Source organism: Pholis gunnellus (assembly GCF_910591455.1).
Source record: "Pholis gunnellus genome assembly, chromosome: 3".
NCBI classification, from domain to species: domain Eukaryota; kingdom Metazoa; phylum Chordata; class Actinopteri; order Perciformes; family Pholidae; genus Pholis; species Pholis gunnellus.
Window position 1 is genome coordinate 3,693,560 of NC_136529.1, and position 22,155 is coordinate 3,715,714.

Below are 22,155 nucleotides of genomic sequence, written 5' to 3' on the forward strand. Positions count from 1 at the left end.
TTTGGGTTCAGATACTTGACGAGAAGGCTACTGTTGAAATTGATACCACACGAGTGGAGAAGGGAAATGAGAATAAGGGGAGAGCCGGAAAGATTCATGTCTCTGCACAGAATGAGTATATTAATGTCAAGACAGGCAGCTGATGCTCACATCTTCTTTAAGTGTTTTGTACGTCATGCTGTTTTCTGTCAATTTATATTTTTAAAGTTAAGGAGTTTTACTTACTTAGGATGAGGAATACAATTTCTCTTTTGGTTATATGATAAAAAACAAAATGTCAAATAAATCAGTGAATGTTAATATGAAGTACTGTTACTGCAAACACCTCAAAGCTCCTTGTCTTATGTTATTATAGCATCTTCCACAATATTGAATATAATATCATGGGTTATTCTTTGTTATTTTAAAGGATTGTACTTTGTGTTATTTGTGGATTGTTTCTTTCAACTGAAAGGGTATATTATTTTAAAAAAGCAGTTAGTAATTTGTTACTCCGTTTCATTCCAAATGCTTATCCGAGGTCAGTAACTGTCCTTTAAAACATATTTGCTGGTGCAAATTAGTCATATATAATTGTTAGGAAAACCGCAAAAGGTTAGTGATGCTACAAAAACTACTTTGGAATGTAAATGTATGAGATATAATGGAGGACTTCAGGTATTTTCTTTCTTGTGTTCTAGTGGAGGGTAACCAGACTCCTACCATAGTGGTGTCAGAGGTGTGTCAGGAACTTGCGGATGTGTGGATTTACAGTTGCAAAAAGCCTTTATTGGATTTGGCTGCAGGCAGTATCATAGACGGCTCTTGTGCAGATCAGCCTCCATCGGAGCTCTATGATGAAACAGAGGATTACATTACAGTCATTTAGCAGACGCTTTTATCCAAAGCGACTTACAATAAGTGTATTCAACATAGGTATTCAAGAGAACTACTAGTCAGAACAGAAGTCATAAGTGCATCTCCTTGTTTACACAAGCATCTAAGAGCATAAACCAGAGCAAAAGTACAGAAACAAACTAATACATTAAGTGCAACAAACTAATACGAATACAATAAGTGCTGGTGGAAGGCTCAGGGCAGTACTTGTTGAAGAGCAAAACACGGTCACCTTTAGTTTGCAGCCTCTACTTGGGAACAGCCAGAAGGGCCCCACCCGAGGATCTAAGGCTGCGAGCTGGCTCATAAGGGGTCAACATTTCCTCTCTATATGTTGGGGCCAGACCCGGCCATACGTGCTTTAAAAGTGATCAGTAAAACCTTAAAATCAATTCTACAACGAACAGGGAGCCAGTTAAAAGAAGTCAGGATTGAGGTGATGTGATGCTGTCTGTTAGAACCATCGATGATTATAAAGGAAAAAGATAACATTTAGGATTTGATGGTTTACAGATCTCAGAGCAGTTAAAATGATTTTTGGGACGGTGGCAAAAACAGTAGTCTGGAGCCTTGTAGACCAGCTGCTATAATCAAACAACAAAGGGATCTGTATCTGTCAATATGGATCATCAATGATCTGCAATTAGTTTCAGCGGCAAAAGAACGTGATCAGGGATCTAAAATAAATGATATTTGCTCCCTTTTCTCCTTTGTGCTGATCAAATCTGTTATCCGTGTGTCCCATCAGTGATACGATCCGAACCGTGCGTTTTATGATCTGATGCACCACTAGAAACAAAATGATTCTCAGGCAAGTTCTGCAGTTATAAGTTGCATTTTCTATGGTTTCTAAGTGGATTAATGGACGTTTGTTTGTTGGGGACAGACTCAGAGAAGGTGTATGATTTCTTTTAGCTGTATGTCATATATTATACAAATATGTTTTATTTATAGATTCAACAGGGATAAAGGAATGTCATTTTACACACTTTCAAGGATGTAATTGAACTGAGTGCATGATGAGAGTGTCAGAGGTTTCTAGTGTTCTCCATTGTGGTGACGTGAAGGCGTTTGAGAGCTGCATTGCGGCTGTGATGGCTGAACAGCATGGTGGGTGGTGTGATGCTAAAAAGTGACTTCAGCGGTGCTTTTAGAGTGAAATGCCAGGTAGGTCAGTGAGCACAGGGAGCCAGGACATCTCAGTGGGAGAATGTCAATCACAGCATGGGAGGGCTCTGATTGGATACCCAACATCCCCGCATATCATGTCCTGAAGGTCTCAAGCATGAGGCCACATTACAAGAAAAAACCTTTGTCCCCCTCAGTAAGATGAGTGGCTTACAGAGGTTAAGCGCCAACACAGATTCTCTGCCCTTGGAGCAAAAGTGCAGCATAAAAAAAATCCTTCATAGTGTTTCAGAAGAAAGACAGTTGCCTAGAAATAAGCAGAGCTAATTATTCCGGTATTTCTGCCGAAATGCAGCATGTTCTCTCTGGTGGTTCATCGCCTCATCAAAGTGGAGCCCCTGTTGAGAAGGCAACCTCTGATACATCCCTCACTACACATCCGTGTGCATCAGAGAGAAGAAATGCAAGGCAACTCGAAATCATTGAAAAATTTAAAATAATCTGAAATTTGAGCCTCATTATTCCAAGGATTCAGGGTGCTGCTGATGCTCAAGCTCTTAGCACGCATCACATAAGATGTGAATGAATAAAAGCGACACAGCAACATGTAAAAACGGATGGTGTGATTAAGCATTGAATAAGAAACCAGACTTGGCAGCGTGGCCCTCAGGAAATGTCTCCAGTTCCCTGCAGATATACTGTATGTTCCAGCCAGCAGTCAGAGGCACACAGGAAGACACGCTCACATCTGTGAGGCTATTAATAACGGCAATATGGCACCAATAAACAGCTACATGATGCTTGTATGGAGTAACTGAAAGATATGTCTCAATTGATATTTAGTTTTCTGGCTTTGCCAGTTAATAAACAGGTAAGTCAGCTCAGATTCTCATGGCAGATTTCCACTGGTATGAGTGTGTCAAGTTGTTCTAGTCATGCATCAGAAATAAGAATACCATAAATATAACATCATACAAATATGTATGTATATTATTTTGTGTCAAAAAACTCGCAAATATATAAGTGATTTTAAGCATTACAGTATTATTAATAGACTGCAAATAAACCACATTCAGCAGTTCTGATGAATGATGACTGACAGGTAGAGACAGGATTGGACAGAAGGAAGCGATGAACAAGTAAGTAAGTGAAGTAATGATTCAGGGCTGAACACGAACACACTGTATGTCGACACGAACGTGTGAGGATGCTCACTGTGCCGCTCCCCCGCAGACGGGCTGGCACCTCAACACCTCGACAGCTCCGAACCCCCTGGAGAACAACCATTTAATCTGCCACTTACTGCTCCTCAGCTCTTTATTGAACACGCTGTTTGTTATCACAGTCAATTCTCACCAATGTGTCAAGTTGTTAGGAGGAAATTGGGTGGTAATGTCGTCAGTGATTTGATGTCTGTGTGTTATGATGCTGCTTCGTGTTTGTTAGCGTGTGTATGATTCATTTCCCTTGACCCAGCTACAAAATGAGGAAAAATGAAATCCTCTTTTTTAGCTGGGAATGAGCAACATGTTCTCACTCCCAACTCGTCAAATACAAACGCTCGGTCAGCGGCCCTGCGCTTGAAATTATGAGGCTTGACGTTGACTTGGTTTTATACGGCACACGGACATTGGACTACTGGGTGAAAGTCTGTGTTTGTAAGATGCCAACCACCCAACACAACCTCCCTCAGCGGACTTTAACGTAGGGGTGGGCAGTATACCAGTTTCACCGTCGTCAGCTCTGTCACATTGGGCCCCGACATGTACCCTTACATTGCCAAAAGAGTGAAAAGAAGTTTCGGAGCGTTTTTCGCTCCTGTCACACTTTTCTCTATGTGGCCTTCATTTTTACTGCAATATCAAAGTCCTGCACCTCTATGGAAACACAGTCATCGCACAGTCATCGCTAGAAGTAGAGAGTCTTTTGTGCAGTAAAACACAGTTACAATGCCATGAATTATAAAAAAAATGAAAATAATCAGTGGAATCTATATATCAAACATTTTTGTTGGCAAAGTGTTGCCAATGTTGGAAAAACAATTGCGACTTAATATGCTATGAACCATTTACATTTCCACAACCTGCAGTTAGTCATGGATCCAGTCAGGGCGACTAACTTTGGGGTGACAGTGGCTTAGTGTTCGAAGAAGCCACACAAAGCACAACACCACACTGCCAAAACATTAGAACCGGATCATACCTTGAGGTGGTTTTCAGGGCGAAAACGGAGAAACCCGAAATAAATCCAAATGAGAAATGTGTTCTTTAGCTCACTGTGAGTGTCTGAAACCTAAAATGGCAATTTTCCATTCATCTGAGCCAAAATGGTGGTCAATATGCTGGCGGGCGAATCATATAGGGGCTTGGGGCTTGGGGGGGTTGGGCGGCACGGTTTTGGATTTTTAGTGGCTGAAAATTCGGTCAATCACTTCATGGAACATACTGGTGTGCTCGAAATAACCACCCGGTTTGAACAAGATGTCACATGCTAAGATCTGCCCACCATAGGCTTATCAAGCGCTCCATAGACACAGACAGAGACGAGGAAATTGCATGGAGGAGAGATATGACCCCCAGAGAGGTCAAAATGGCTCAAAATGATGCCAAACAGCTCTGTTATGATAGACTGTACAATATGAGTGATAAACAAAGTGAAATATATAGTTATATAGTATATAAAAGTACAATGGAACAGCTGCAACTCCTGGTTCGAAAATGAGAATTTGGCATGTTTTTTCATACCTAAACTTCTATAACTGGGGTTTGCTTCACTTTATTTACACCAAATCTTTTTGTGAGGCACCTGTACTGTTTCTGCTATGAATTGGGAATGTTTTTAGGCTGGCCAGAGCCTCATTAAAAAAATTACGGTGCTTTTTCTTCAGGCAAACCTGGGAATTTTCCCTGTTTGCTGTGTTCTGTCTTCAGCTATACTATTAACCAGTAACATATACACAATATTTACTCATCTCAGCAAATCTCACAATTCGTAGTGTTATTGAACCATCAAAATTATTAAAATAGACCTTGTAGTTACAGAATTACAGTCTCTTTAGTATGGGTTACAATTTTCGAGCAGAGGCATAACAATAGTCCTAGAGGTTAAGAGCCTGGTGGTATTCTGTCTGTACAGGAGAAATACGGTGCTTAGTAGTTTCTGACATGGCGGAAGTTGAAGTTTACTACTATTTGTTAATATCAAATTTAGTTTTTCTAATATAAGATTGAAATAAATTACACCAAGATATTTGATACGAGATACCACTGCTAGCTTTTCACATGCAAGTGTGAGATCTGTTGACCTCTCGTTGAAGAACACACAAGCTGTATTCTTTGTTTTACTGAAGACAGGAGTGATTAAGACACACTCTGACATGGGCCACCACTGCACCACTTCAGCAACACTGACACTGTTTATTAAATGACTGAATGCGAAATAATCTGAGATCTCTAACAACCTCTTTCCTTTCGTTGCAGAAACCTGTTGGACATGGACACCTTCTCCAAGTCAGATCCAGGTAACTGCTGCCATTTTCTCATTCATTTTTTAAATCAAATTCAGCTTTCATGTTTGTAATTTCAGCAACGCAGTGATTTCACATCACCCAATGCCAATTTACATTACACAACACATCGCTCAACTGAACGTGTCCGATTTCACAGCGATTATTAAATCGCTGCATCGCGCACAGTGAGCCCGAACACGACGAGTGTCTCCCGGAGCATTTGCAGACACAATACAGCAGCCTGGGGGAAGAGGAGCTGTGTCCCAGGGGTCACCCGCCACACTTTCAATCAACTTGGTTTCCAATTAGGGCAGCTAACCACTGGAGGATGATTGACACTTTGAGTGCTGGCTACACGTACAGAGACAGAGTATGGGATACAACAGTGAATGGTGGACAACAGAGTGACTGTGATTAGTGCTACTAGAGAGAGAGAGAGAGAGAGAGAGAGAAAAGGAGAACAAGGAAAGCACAATTGACAAAAGACAATGGATGACAACAAATAAATGAATGGCTGTCATGGAGGATTTCAACTTGATTAGTGAAATTGAGATGGAGAGAGACAACGATTTAGTTCTTTGGGTAGACAGCATTCACACGGTTTATCATTTCATTATCCTCATCATGGTTGTCATCACCATCTTTATCATCTTTCAATCTACTGCATAACAAGTGGTGATGTACGGAGCGTTGTAACGGATTCCCCCTCACGGTGAGGCAGTCATGTGAACCGCAGATTAATGGCACAGTTTAACCATGACCGTGTGAAATAAAGCTATACTGCCGATCGTTGTCGGTTGATAGTCAGTAAAAATATGCAATCAGGACATCATTTATGCTGTTCACCGATCCCTCATTCTACACTATGAACAACAGATCTGTGTTGAAATTGCTGAAAAAGGAGGAAGGTTACAATTACATTAAGATGCGTTCAGGGTCTGTTCAGTAAAAATGAGTATTGGGCAAAGATCAATTATAACGTTATCATGATGTGTTCAAATGAAATCTTGTAAAATGTAGTTTTTGGGGGGAAGCTGGAGCTGAAGGAGACATTTTCACACCAATGAAAACAATATTATAGAGATGAATTATGATGTGTTTAACTTCCTAACACTAGCTCTAAACAGCTTAATACTCTAATCTTTAAAACTAATAATGACAAGATGTTTTTACCAATGTGAATACAGTCTTATTTACTAATCTATTGTATTGGGTATTTGTTGCTGTATGAACAGGTATACATGACTATAACAAAATAAAGAGTCAACATTTAGAATTTCTGATGGTTTACTCAGACTTCAGAGCGGTTGAAATGATTTTGGCACGGTGGATAAAAACAATAGTCTGGAGCCTTGTAGACCAGCTGCTGTAAAAAGAAGAAGAACAAAGATCTGCATCTGCCAATATGAGTAATCAATGATCAGTAATTAGTATCAGTGACAAAATAAAGCGAGATCAGGGCATCTTTACAAGTTATATTTTAATTTAATTTTAATTTTAATTGCATTGGATAATACACCTTACATTGAATGCCAATTTGAAACCTTGAGTTTGACATTTTGTAAGTAGCCATCTTGATTTCTTTCTAAGCCGGTGGTGACCATATTTGAATGAGGGGGTGGAGCAAGGGAAGAGCGAGGACCGGCAGGGCCAGGTACAAAAGCTGCTGAAGCTAGTGCCAGCTCACTAGCTTTGTTAGCGAGGTGCATCCATAGTTTACGTTAACTGTGATATTATGTGGGATGCTAATTTCAGCCTGTGAAAAACAGCCTTGTTTGCAATGTTATTGAGTTACTGGAAAAAGAATTACAGCCACCTGCTAATCAGTGCTGACATATGAATAGAGTAGGGGTCCCCTGACTAATTGCCAGAACGATCGATGATCTGGCTGTGCAGGCGTTAAACTGTAGTTCTGTGATCCCAAAGATCCTTCACTGTAGTGAGCTTGCTCCAATATTATCGGAGCAGTATTTTACATGTGGCTGTTTGCAGTCACAAGCTGTGCTGTGACTGAAATAAAGCGACAAGTCCTCCAAGTCAAACAGTATCTTGCCAGTATACCCTCCAGAACGACACGGCCGAGTGTTTCCTGATCTGACGTCTCTATGAGCAGTACGACATCATCTGTCAGCCTTCCAAAACCGTTGCACATCACTGCTTAGACATCACTCTGTGTTATGATGGGACTGTGATGTGGTTGATGTTTGGTTTACGGAAACATGGTGGTTAAAGCTACTGGATTCAAGGGAGCTTCGCTTTCTTGGTTTCAATAATAACCACGTGCTCAAGGTTATGGAACGATCGTGTTCATGTCATGTGGTCAACGTTGACTGCTGGAGAGGTATAAGATTGTATGATGTAGTTTTGGAAAGGTCTCGGTTGAACTGAACATTGAACGCTACGTACATAGACATACGACTACAAAAACAGCTCCTAATATGACTGTTCAAAGTGGGTGTTTGTGTGTGTGTGTGTGTGTGTGTGTGTCATCAGTGGGTCCATGCGTGCATGTGCTGTTGTTGAGATGTTTTACACTGAGTGTGTACATGTGTAAGTGCTGTCGGGTCGTGTATTCCACAGCGGCTGTTTCTCTGTAGCACAGATGAAGGAGCCTCAGATCTCGGTGTCAAAGCACGCACACCAAAAGAAAAGAAAATTCTCTTTGAACATTAGTCGCACACTGCAACCCGACAAAAACCCGTTTGAGCTGGCGCTGCATTGTGCTCGACACAACAAAAAGCCAAGTCCAAACAAACGTGGTGTGAAGCAGGCACACTCACTTTAAGTGGCCCTCAGGTAAAGGAGCGCTGTGTGTAGTTGTTGTTGGATATTGTGTAACAGTCTGATTTGCAGAGGGAAAAACATAAGTGATGAGAGCGATTGTAAAATCAACTGTTAGTTTAGTGAGGGAAGAAGGAAGCAGAGGGTGTCTGGGAAATGTAGTGTTAATGTTAAGCAGCAGGTGCAAGATACCCAGCATGCCGCATTCCGGACATGACAGACATGAACCGAAATCCAAATCCAAACTGTTGACCCCTTTAAAACAAGTCATATCTACTGTGCACATTATTATTATAATATTTCTGACCGATGGCCGACCCCCGTTAACCAATCATCAACCACTAACCCACAAGATTCCTGCCTTGCATGCAGGGTTGCTGTGGTGGAAGGGCTAACATAACCCACAACTGCAGTGTGCACACAAGAGAGTTGTTCAGCCCCGATGTTGTGTGCATCCTAGTGGACACATGCAGCCACTTTCCTCAGTAAGTCTCCACCACATATATTAGTTGAGCTGCGAGGTTGTCAGCTGTGGGTCTGTCTGGGAGGCTGTCAGGGTTTACGCCAGTGTACTGCAAGTCTGTGACATGAGCGAGTGTCCGGTAGAGAGAGAGAGAGCGTGTGTGTGTGATGCTGAGTATGAAGTCAACAGTATACGTTACAGCAGTGAACATTTGTGGGTGAATAAATGCTTCAACTCCTCAAGACCCAGGCCGCATTTCTGCCCTGTTAAAAAACACAAACGATATTTATTTGAACTGATGATAAGTGTCGGGTTAGAAGTTAGATGGTACATTTTTAACATCCCTATATTGTACTTTGTGTAATACACAAAGCATGCTGGATTGTTTAAATTATACTTTTGGCCATGCATCTTAAGTCGAGTCAATATTATTTTTATAGCCCAATATAGCAGATTACAAATGTCCAGCCTGTACAGCATACATGTATCTTCTATATACATCCAGCTTATATCCTGGATTCGCACAAGAAAAGGTTCTCCCCTAAAATCTGCTGTCATTGTTTTTAATGACATTATGAATTGGAGATTCATTTGAAGTATCTGCATCCCCATGCAACAGCAGGCTTGGGCAATACGACGAGTTTATCATTCACGATATTGTTCGCCCATGATAACTGTCCTCCCATGTCTACGATAACAGAACACTTAATCAATAATGCAACGCCTCTCATGAATTTTGCCCTATATTCAGTCTCTCCTTCTCTCCTGTTTTCTCTTGTTTTCTCCATCCTTCACCACATTGCTGTAGTGCATAGAGAAAAAATGTCAACATGCTAGCATGCGTCTGGCGCTGTACGTAGTCACCCATGTACAGTAGCCAGACTGATGTCTGCTCTCGTTGCAAATGCGCCTATTTGGCAATTCTTTGGTTTTAAACCAAACAGAAAAGAGGAGCCAGAAAACATTTCTATCTGCTTTGTCTTCCTGAACGCATCTGATTTAGTTAACTGTGTGAGTGTGTGGGGCAGAGATCCTTAGTTACAGTAAAAGACACTGATTAACACCTGTCACCTCAAACCTCCTGAGCAGATGACGTGGCACTTCTAGACAAGAAGAAACATCTATTCTAGGGCAAACCAATTGAGATGTGTTTGATGTACCATCTCATCAGATTTCACAGAAGTGTAGTGTTTTTGTTTGTCCTGCATTCATTTCACAGCTCCACAACAAACTCTCACACATACATCTTAGTGATAGAAGCCTAATTATCTCATGTCTGTCTGTAGATCTGAATCTGGTTCACGGACTCCAGCTCTCTCATCTCACTCAGCAATCAGTAATTATGATAAAACTCCTACGAAGATATAAACCTCAAACGTTATGATAGCAAAATGTTGCTTCATGTGCGGGGGGGGGGGGTAAATGTCAACTGTGATAAACTGCATATTTATCACGATAGTTTCATGGAGTTTTTGGGGATTAGAAACAGTGACAGACAGGCAGAAACCGTGGCTTTCAGTCAGGATTGAAGATATATTATCATTTGCTGATTTGTCTTTCATGAACTTAATTCCAGAAGCCATTCAATGAAAGATTTTGACAGTCATCTGATTTATCTGCTGCCTCTTACCTCAGATTTACGATTAAAATAATGATTACATCTCATTTTAAAGGTGTTATTACCTTAAGGGTACCATCTGTAGACGACGATGTGGGGGATTTTGTGTAACTATGTAGGAACTATGTCATGTAATATTTAATATTCAGCTATGAAATGGTATCGAAGTAGATAATGAAGAATCCAAAAAAAGTCAGCTGCAGATTCTGGACGGACTGCAGTGAGGTAGGGACAGTTAGCAGGCCACGCATCCTTTATTGACACATCCACAGAGATTAGCCTTTGTTCCTGTGCTGGGCAGAGGTGGGGGACCATGATGGAGGGTAATGATCGTGTCAGAGGGGTCCTGAACTTCAAACCCTTCCTCCCCACCGTGGGGGGTGGGGCACAGAAGTCGCACTCGCTGTGGCCCCGATGTCCCCTCAGCTCTTTGATGTCCCCATGGTTAGAACCCTCTGTCTGACCCAGGCGTCCGGCCACAACAGGACGGGGTCGATACGTACTGATAATGTCACGCAGCACTCAGGTAGATCCACGCCTGTAGGTACCCGACTCGGTTCAGAGCCGGAGTCAAGTGGGGAGTAAGAACAGGTTGCTAAACGGCTACTGCAGCTTCCATGTTGACTGAAAATGACCATGGCCAGAGATGACATCACTCTTTACTGATTAGTTAGGTCAAAATAACAACCCCTCCCAAACAGGAAGCGGCTCACATGATGACTAAATAATAGATGTGAGGCTAAAAGGGGATTTCTGCCTTATTTTATTGCTAGCTCTCTGAGAGTTTGCATTCCAATCAGCTTGAATGGCGGCCTTTCATTGGAAGTCTATATTCTCTCTTTTTATTTCAATAGAGGTCACAAACAAATGTTCCCCCGAGAGTGCACTTCATATATCAGACTTATTACAAGCTCAGCACTGTGGCGGGTTCTTATTAAATAAAGTCTAGAATTGTAATAAAAGAGTTAAACTGAGTTGTGGTTTGATAACCGATGGAGGACGGGACTCAAAGGCAGCATTGCTGTTACACATTAGCTCCTTTCCAAGTGGGCCGCGCGGCGCCTTCCCTGAGAATTGCATCCCATTGGACTGTTCCTGCTCCGAGTGTTGGATGACTTGTGTTTACAGTCTCTGCTGGCTGAGTGCAGTCGGCTTCGGCTGTGCCTTCATCTCGGCAGAAATGCCCCGTGAGATTAGATTTTTGATTCCAGTTATCGTCTGCTCACATCCTTTAGGCGGGCAACACTGACCAGGCAAAGCCCAGCGTGTTGGGTTTCTCCTCACATTGATGATCCATCACACAAATCTTTGCTTTCACACAAAAAAATAATCCCCAAACCACCATTCATTGGCTGCTGCTTTGAAGTTTAGCACAGAAATATAGAATATTTTCAGAAAGCTCCTCCATGACCCAGTTTCTGCATAAAAATATATGCTGTTAGATTTCCTTTGAGGTCTTACAACACAATTACGTTTATCTCCTTCACTGGGTACCTGTGTTCTTCTCCAGGTCTCTCCAAATTAACCGACCTTTCTGACTTTTTATGTGCAAGTAAACTGCATGTAATTCAACTCAGGAAAAAGCAGAGCAGAATTCTGCCCTTTGGAGTACAAAAGGCATCGCTAGGGCAGTCCAGCTTGCCTCGTACCATTTGCATATATAAAAGTACAATTATCCACCCCAAGTAACCAAACATACCTTTTCATCAGAGCGCCACCTGCACCGCAGTCCTCGTCAACTCCCACTGTTGTCCCGCGGACAACGTAGACAGTTCTGCATGTCCGCCACATATCACGTCTCCATTTCGTGTCCATTTCTTTTCACCTGCCAGAGGAAGAGCTTCACAGGCGGATGTAACGTGTACGGAGGAAATGTCACCCTCGGTTGTGTCCATTCAGTGCCAGAGCAGCCACGGCTGTACCAACCTGCTTAGTCCTGGGCCAGAAATGTGAAAGAGTTCCCTCTCCTCACTGTGTCCGCGCGTCATGTATTTAAATGTATTTCTTATGCTGGAACACTGCTAAGCCACAGAATACAAATGTAAACACAATTTGAGTCCCTTTCACACTGAGCAAAAAAAACCCACTACCATCTGAGGCCTTTGTCCTCAGTGGGAAGGAATGCAATGGCATTCATCCGGTAGGGCTGGGAAATACATCGATATTATATTAATATTGTTATATGAGACTAGATTGTTTCAGATTCTGGATATTGTAATATCCATATATATGTAATATGACATATGTGTTGTCTTTTCCTGGTTTTAAAGGCATTACAGTAAAGTGCTACAATGTTCTGAACTATCTATTATTTGCCTTTACCCACTTTGACATTATATTCACATAACTGGTGATTATTTATCATAACATTTTGTGGAAAGCACCAATGGTCAGCCCTGCAGTATCATCAGAATATCGAGGCATTTGGTCAAAAATAATGACCCGGAATGTGGCGCACATTTTCATCCCGTTATTTAACTCTGTCAGTCCAAGCAGCCCCCCAAACAATCAGCACGGAGTTTGAAAGACAGATCACGTAAAATAGATTTTTTTTAAAAGAGACCATTTTCACTGGCCGCCATGTGGCGTTCTACTTTTCACTAACACTGTTTTCTGGCGAGTTTGTGGCATTCAACGCGACACAGCAGGAAAAAATACTCCAACTCGTCTACTGGCGATGGGAAAGGATTCCATCGACTGATTCCACCATTCCAGAAGCAGCTCCGCCTTACCCGTACGCTGTTAGCAACATATGCTGAGGTTAGCTCAACGAGCGCAAATGAGTTGGAAAACCTCTCTTCATGCCACGCAGCAACGTATCCTCACACAACACTTCTTATTTTCTGTGTCAATCTCCTTACGCTACATGCACATCTTTGCAAAATAATCTTCTGTCTTCACAGGAAACTACTTGTGCAGGTTCAGGCAACAAAATGAAAGGAAAAGATTGGTTCAAATAACTACATAAATTGCGTTACTTAACTAAGATAGTTATGTGACAAAGAAATCAACGTTTATTTCTGGTTTCACATCTGCCTCCTGGGTGAAAGCCCAGGTTTTTGTGGGGTATTGACTTTGTGGGATATTTATGAATTCCAGTGCATAACTTTGTGTCGGTGAAGCTTTGAACAGTGTCTGACTATCCAGAGAGGGTGAAGTCACGTCTGACATGTAACGTTCACTGACATCATGCATCACTCACACTGTAAATGTTTTAGGAGGGCTGGCCTCCATCAAGTAAAGAACACCCATAGTGCATATATTTATATATATATATGGTCATTATGGATGCTTGTTCGTGCCATACACATCACAACACCTCCCTCACACACGTGCACGCCCACACACACACACACACACACACACTTACACAGTCACTCAGCCTGAAGCCTAAATGCTTCACTTTCGCTCTTCCTACCAAATGGAATAAGTTAGCCAACCGTCCCTAAACTCTCAGCCTCTTTCTCTCTGTTTCGGTATTTATTAATTTAGCTTGACCCTGTTTTCCTCTCCTCCCTCCGTTGCTTTTTATTTCTTCTTCGTAGGGGAAAGCAGAGCGAGAGAATGTGGAAATTTACAGGTCCCAGTGGTAGCTGGGTCGTCGTGGTCGACAGGCCTGCCGTCCCGCTGAAGCAGAAACACGATGCGCTCTCTACGCAGACTGCCATTACCATGGGGAGGGGGAGGGGAGAGGGGAGGACAAGAGTGGAGAGTAAGGGACAAATGGGGAGAGATGGGGAACCAAAGAGGATAGGAGGACAGGAGAGAGGAGGAGTAGAGGGAAGAGGAAAAGGGAAGGGAGAGGAAGAGAAGAGGGGAAGTGAAGAGGAGAGGAGTAGTAGAGTGTGGAGGACAGGAGAGGGAAGAAGGTAAGAGGACAGTCACCTGACAAAGTTCAGTGAAACTTGGACTGAACTGCAGGCTGTTAACACAGAGCAGAGAGGAGAGGAGAGGTTGTATAAGTGTGAATAGCTTAATATTAGTGCTGGGCAACCATTACAATTTTTTATCTCGATTAATCGCATGATTTCTTTGCGATTAATCGCATTGTTATGCGCAAAATTCAATAATGAATTCAGAAGTAGTGTATTGCGCACTTTTATTTTAAAAGTACTGCTATATGAACAAAAGTGCAATAACATTTGGTTTGCAAACACTTTAAACAAGTAAGGTGCTTTTCAACAGCAGTATTCCCTTTACACAGTAGCAGTTAAAATACAGTTATGATTCTGATAATAGATATTCAGCCGGTGTTCACAACTTTATCTTCATGTGTGTAAGAGATGCAATTTGAAATATACACCTTGAAAACTGCAAACCTATCTACGTCATGTTGTTTTCTTTTTTTTTTAATGTTTGTTAAATTCTCAGTAGCGATGATATGATATGCTTATTATACATATTCCAAACAAAAACACTTTATAATAATGAATAATTTAAATGAATCATTTCTTTTTTGCTTTTTTTTGGTATTTTGGTCAGACACATATGCAACGCTGATTACCGTAATATGTGTGGTATTTGTTATAAATGTACGTTGGTACATAGAGGGTTATAAGAAGCTGTACATGGAGGGACTGAGGACCCAGGGGAATGTAGGTGAAGGAAACAGGAAGAGAGGGAAGAGACGCCACACAAACAGCTGTTCACCGCTCGCTGCCCGGTTCTTGTGTTAAAAATGTCCGCTTAATAATAATAAAAAAACAGCGTTAACGCACGATAATATAATTGTCGGCGTTAATTAATTAATGCGTTAACGCGATAATAATGCGTTAACTTGCCCAGCACTAATTAATATATATCGCAGGTGGGGGCTGGATATATAGATTCCATTGTTTGCCAATTTTGGTAAAAGTAATTATCAAAGAAATTCAACTTGCGTTTCTTTTTTTTGTGATTTATGGCATTATAATTATTATTCTTTACTGAAGACATGTGTGAGTTATCTCTACTTCTCCATGACTCTGTTGTTTCCATAGAGGTGAAGAACATTTACGTATATTGCAGCGGAAATCAAAGCAACAGAGAGAAAAGTGTGACGGGAGCGAAAAACTCCCGTAACTGCCTGTGGTTCAGAGAGTCAAAGGACAGTTTAGTAGCTGTGCTGCACCTGTGATTATCTGCCTTCATGATGTGTGATTTTGAAATGATTTGCCTTAAAATGTTATAAGTGCGTAGCTCTTAAACTTATGTTTTGTTTGTCTTCTCAGTGGTGGTGTTGTACGTGCAAGGCCTGGGGACCAAGGAGTGGAGAGAGGTGAGTGGAATGTCTTTTAAATCCTTCAGTTCAGATCAAATGGTAGAATCTTGTTTTCAAATGCTGTTGGCTACTGACAAAAAGAGAAGACTTAAATAGCCTTTATTTTAAAAAATATGTTCGTAAAATATTAGAAATTCGCTGATTACAATTTTGTTGTCCGATTCTTTTAAGTCTGACCCAGGTTGCACATGTTCTTTCTAAGAACTGTAAATGACAGCAAGGCTCCAGATTCTTCTCACCAGCGCCCTAAGAAATGATTTCAGTCTATACCGCCAACACTTCTAAATGTTTTCCTTTTTCTTTGTTGTTCGTACATCTGTAGTGGTTATTTGCATAGAAACACACAATTTCTTGTGCTTGGCTTTGGTGGTGAAAGTTAGTGTTGAGCCTTGCTGTCAATTCTAGTTCCTTGAAAGAGCATCGGAACGGGCAGAACTTGGAATTGGCAGGGCAGACTTCGAAAATTGCTTTTGTTCGAGAACATTGTAATAATACCATCATGTTTACAACATGTGAAGGGGGCCTACAGTTCTGAGTGACTGTACCTGCCTGGTGTTGTTTTCACTTGGATTTCCTCATTTCATTTAGCATTTCTTATTCTGACCTGGGGCTCCGGGCTGACCATGGCCATCACTGTCCCTGTGTCAGTGCTAGTTTGTTCAAACGATGGTCAGACCTGTGTGTGATGTCATATTCAAACTGTGCATTACTTCTTCCATCCTGAAAATGTATTCTATTCATAATGTACTAGTATATTGCCTATCTTATGGTTTTATTACACTTCATTATTTTGTCCGATGATCTTCAGTTAAAATGATTTGAAGCTTACAATCTACATCCAACTACTGTTAAATATTGTTTTAACGAGCACAATGCTGTATTTATCAGATGTTTATAAAGAGAAACTATGAAGAAATATGTTTTAGGCTGCAGCTATATCTGCCACCTGCCATCAGGACTGCTCATAACAAATGCTAATCCTGCAGTGGCTGCAGTCTGAAGTGTCCAATTTCAAAATGAGCACTTGTGCTGTGAAATCACATTAATCTCTAGTGAGAAATGTATTCTGTGGTTGATTCAAGTTCACACTGTCCTTTTTAAAATGCTTCTAGAGCTTGACTGACTTTGTATTGGAGAGCAGAAACACTTTTAGTCACCGATGAAATGAAACATGTTGTTAAAATGGCAAAAAGAATCTAAGAAAACAAAGCCAAGGTTAAAAAAAGAACAGCAATCCGCCAAAAAGCATTCTGTCGTTCTCAGGATATTGGAGATAAAATGAAATGGCCCATGCTTTCCTCCAGTGAGGGCACAACGAAAAGAGTCTAAGCAGGCGTGAAGCCAAATGTCCTGTGACGGTCATACTGATCGGAGAGTTTTATAGCAAACAGAATGTAATAAAAACTAAGCCCCTCTGTGAAGCCTCAGCAGCCAAATATAGGAATTCATAAATTGGAAAAACCATCGAGACGCTTTGGGAGGTCGACCACCGTCGAACACGGAGGCTGTGTAAACATATAGACAACCTCTTTCTCTTCCTCCTCTCTGCCTCGGTGTCGCTCACTCTCTGTCTTGCAGTAATTTGTGCTTTGTGCTATCAGAGAAAATCAGTGTCACCTCAGCGGGGATCCAAACACATACACAGATCTCAGTGAGCCTCAATCAGTCTCACAGGGAGAGGAGGCTTTCTGCAGAGCAGCATACAGTCACTCACACACACACACACACACACACACACACACACACACACACACACACACACACACACACACTGTAAAGCGGTGGTCCATGCACCCATGGAACAGTATGGATCACTTAGCAGGTGTATGTTTCTGTGATCACAGCTATCTGGCCGGCAGCCAGCACCAAACAAATGGGAATGCTGAGTTGTTTTAAGCATGTGAAAGTGTGACATGGAGCAGCAGAGGAGGAGGAGACGGATAGAGGATGCTTGTATACGTTTTAAGTTATCTGCATGGCATTGTGTGCATTGGTGGGCTGGGTCATGGCTACAGCCTCAGCCCGACAATCTACAAGAAGTTCCCAAATCCTTTAAATACAATCGCAGCTAAACAATTAGCTGAGTGATTATCTCTGATTTATTATCCTGTTTTTCTGATCAATCTCCTTATGGCATCACCAACGTTACCTGCAATGGACGAGGATGGACGGCTGCTCCACAAACAGTAGAAAACTGAGCATTTGTGCAGATTGATGTTCAGCTTATTGGCTAAATGTTGGAGTAAAATGTAGCCACACTGGATCTTTTTCTTCTCTCTGCCATGATACGAGTCTCACGCTGTACTGAGCCGGAGACAAAGAGAGGAGGTTTGAGACGAGGACATCTAACTCCAGAACTTCTAAAGTACCGATAGCAGAACCGCTAACTCTAGTCTGGACCTTACCGATACTCCGGGTATTCACTACTGTCTTATCGGTTCCTGTTTAGAACCGTATTTCGGAGGCATCCCTAGTCCCACGTGTCTCGGAAGACCTGGAAAACAGTTAACCAACCTTTCCAGTCATTACAATTAAAATTGAGAGAAGAATTATCTGACAGTGAACGATCAGCTCTCTTTCAGAGCTCCCCAAAAAGAGCTACGTTGTGTTCAGGGTCATTCAGATGGTGGTTTATGGACCATAGTATCTTTAATCAGCTAGCATTGACGCCCCACAGCAGGAGGGACCGCGGTTCGATCCCCGGATTGCACGGCCCTTCTGTGTGAGTTTGCATGTTCCCTCCAGGTTCTCCGACTTGCACAAATGCAACTTAGGTTAATTGATGACTCTCAATTGCCTGTAGGTGTGAATGTGACCGTGAATGGTAGTTTGTCTCTGCAATAGTCTGGCGACCTGCCAGGGTGTAACCTGCCTTCGCTCAATGTCAGCTCCAGTTAACCCTGAAAAGGATAAGCGGCTAATGGATGGCTGCTCTCAGTTATATCGTAGAAACACATTGAACACCCCCTCAAGTCATGTCCCATGGTGGTACAACATTCAGGTTGGATGACTTTACTTTGCTTTCTTCCAGACTTGTTTGAAACAATGTTCAAGGATTCAATGATCATTTATTGTCAATGATCATTTATTGTAATGCTCAACAAAATGCAGGTGCAGCCCATTTGTTATAAAAAAGTATCGCATTCCTATATTGCATAAAAACAATAATGTTATCAGGAGTAGGGGTTGGGGAAAAAATGGATTCTAAGATGCATCGTGATTCTCTCTTGAAAGATTATGTCTCAGTGCAGAAATTGTAAAACTCAATTTTGATCGCCTAACAATTCTGTGCCACCGAGCGGTCCGTTCCTTATTGCTGTGTGTCTTGTTTACGTGATGTGCGCCCCTAAGGAGGGCTTTCTCGCTATGTTGCACACTTTGGAACCGAGATACAACTTTCCATCTCAAGGTTTTTACGGACACGGATACTCTCACATTACAACAAAACCACAGTTAAAGTCATAGAATCAGTGATTAGCAAAGATTAACAAGTGATGACTTAGAAAACTATTTCCTTTGAGTGCTTGTCCTTATTATCTTTCTCTGCCCACAACAATATTAAAGACAACTCTATAAGAAATGACCAACTAAAGGACATATTGGCAGAGGAATCAGTAAGAACTCTTTATTTTCTTTCATTATACGTACGTTTTGTTGTTCTTTTAATCAAATGTTCAGGTATTATTCCTTTTAGCTCTCTTTTCGACTGGTTCTCGGGTGTTAACATTTTTCAGCTTGACTGATTGACTGAAAGAAGTTTCTGTTGTGCCCATATGGGCAATATACCTTTTTCTAAACTGCAGAGCGAGTTGCTGGGAAAGATGTAAGGTAGCTTGGAGCGATAGAGCAGTAATCCTTTCACAGATTTAGGAACTGCGCAGGATAAACTGTCAAGCCTCCATCTAAGCAGAGACCTCACAGTTGGAAAATATCATAAAACGCCTCTCGCCTCTGTGAGAAGATAACAGTTTATCTGAGAGCATCCTAAACTTTTCCCTCGCTGCCTCTCCATCTCAGCAGCGGGCCAGATCTTTTCTCCTCTTGCAGAGGAATTTCCGGGGCCTTCAGCTGTCGATTACATCGGCAGCAGCAGCACGTGGTTCTGCTGTGAATGTATTTCCCACTGCCTTTTTATTTTTATAAATCGGAGCTGATTGAAGAGCAGAGTAGTCTTTGGGCCTGAGTTTGCCAGTTTGGAGTGCGGCCACAGTTGGAGATCTTCCATATGGTTCCAGGTCCCACTCAGCTGCCCACTTCCTCCTCTTACCGTCTCCTCGGACGTTAGCGTAGCTGCCTGTCAGCGAGCGAAAGGAAACAAGCATCTCCTCCATGCCACACATATTGTCACCAGCTTGTAGTGCGTGGGCCGGTTGAACACATTGGCAGATTTAGCTCGAGGCACTTTTTGATGCAATTAGCAGAAATCTAATTCTCACACTAACGCGGAGAAGATTTTTTGTCTTTACAATTCTGCCAAAAAACAAAAACTCTTGTGGGTGACAGAGAAGAAACTGCACAACGTCCTAAACAAAAGGAGAAGCTAATTAAAAGATACTTCTTGTCAGATTGTATGTGTGTGTGTGTGTGAAAGACAGAGGGAGACGGTTCATATTCCGTTTTATGAAATCTCCTGCTGTACCTCTCATCTCTGTCAGTGTTGGGCTTGTTATCCAGAACACTGAATATATCACTCCTTTCTCTTTGCTCATTTCCGAAATAATTCGGCTTATTAGCTCGCGGGAGCAATTCTTTCTTAGAAATCCTTTCGTTTCACCTCCGAAACATAAGTCAAACCTTTCTCCCTCTGAAGACCCGGATCAGTCAGTATCTTGTCCTGTGAATGACCAAGAAGGTGTTTACGGGACATCTCTTCATGTCATTAGATAATAAACTCAATCAAATCTTAGAGTCAATATGGCTAGACCAAAATGATATGTCAATTAAAATCTATCATCATCATATTTTATAGAAGTTTAATGAACTGTACAAACTAGCTGATGGTTTAATTAAAAGACAGAGAAGCATACCGACGTGTCACCCGAATACAACACAACAAAAACAATTCATATCCAATAGAGTCGACCTGAGCACTAGTTTTACAAGTGTTATATAGAGCAACATATTTAATCAATTGAACATACAAGTAAATTAGGGCTGCAACAACGAATCGATAAAATTCGATTATTAAAAGAGTTGGCAACGAATTTCATTATCGATTCGTTGTGTCGCGCGATTATTACGCCACTCAATAAGTCGCGGAGATGTTTGCGTGTTCAAAGCAGGCCCGGTCGCCTGAATACCGCAGCTAGGAATAATGGAACAGGACTCCGGTTCTATTTTGTGGGTTTTTGGCCTCACCCGGTCCGGACACGGAGAGGATTGACAGATTGATGCTCTTTCTGGATTCTGTGGGTGGTGGTGCATGGCCGTTCTTAGTCGGTGGAGCGATTTGTCTGGTTAATTCCGATAACGAACGAGACTCCAGCATGCTAACTAGTTACGCGGCCCCGTGCGGTCGGTGTCCAGCTTCTTAGAGGGACAAGTGGCGTTCAGCCGCACGAGATTGAGTAATAACAGGTCTGTGATGCCCTTAGATATTCGGGGCTGCACGCGCGCCACGCTGAGTGGATCAGTGTGTGTCTACCCTTCACCGAGAGGCGTGGGTAACCCGCTGAATCCCACTCCTGATATTAGTCCATTTCTTTTTTAAATTATTACTTTAACAGCTCAGGGATGTTCGAGCAACCTGTTTGTGCACTTTTTGAAGATTTTTGCACTGTGAATTTGCACTGTCAGTTCTGTTTTTGAATAAAGGGTTGGAAATTAATGCTTTTTTGTTTTTTTATCCGATTCATTGATTAATCAAACAAATAATCGACAGTGTAAATAACCGGATTCATGTGTGGCAAGCAATCTGTTGTTTTTTCGTTGCATGTTTTGCCTGTTTTTCTGAGTTTATGTCTTTCTTGTTTTTAAAACGAAATGCTTTTATTTTGAAAGCAGCTCTGAGAGTAATAGACGGAAGTAGTATTGTGCGCGCGGAGAAAAGGACGGAGAGGATGACGGTTGGAAATGTATACTAACGGTACGGGATGAGTACCTCCCCGAAGAGGCACAAGCTCTTACGTTGTTTGTATGATTCATCAATAAATTACACAATCATCAGTTAAGTGTCGAACCATCATTCGGAGGGATATGTTACAGACAGATTAATCGATTATTAAAATAATCGTTAGTTGCAGCCCTAAAGTAAATCATGGTGGCGAACCATACTAATCTTGAATATGACACACTGATGACACTTAGGCGCCAGGTCACATCAGCAATCACTACTTTACGTAAACTTTGTTTGTAACTTGAGGGCCGGTTCGTGTGCTCTCTGCACGACAAAGATTGTTTATGCGGAAAGAGAAGCTTGACTTTGTAACATCATAAGACTGGTAACAGTGGTGTTCAGTCTGTAAACCCACTGTACAACAGAGGCCGCGTGATGCCAATTACACATTATTTAGTTCAACTTT

The 22,155-nt window shown here is 41.8% G+C and overlaps 1 protein-coding gene across 1 annotated transcript in view; it reads left to right on the forward strand.

The window, feature by feature from the left end:
* The window catches only part of LOC306715799 (copine-9-like), a gene marked incomplete at both ends in the record, with an annotated part of 132,238 nt that overhangs the window by 4,921 nt on the left and 105,162 nt on the right, over positions 1–22,155 (forward strand). The window contains 2 exon segments of the mRNA XM_079186275.1: positions 5,484–5,524; positions 15,585–15,631. Of these exon segments, the coding sequence (XP_079042401.1) occupies positions 5,484–5,524; positions 15,585–15,631 (88 nt within the window).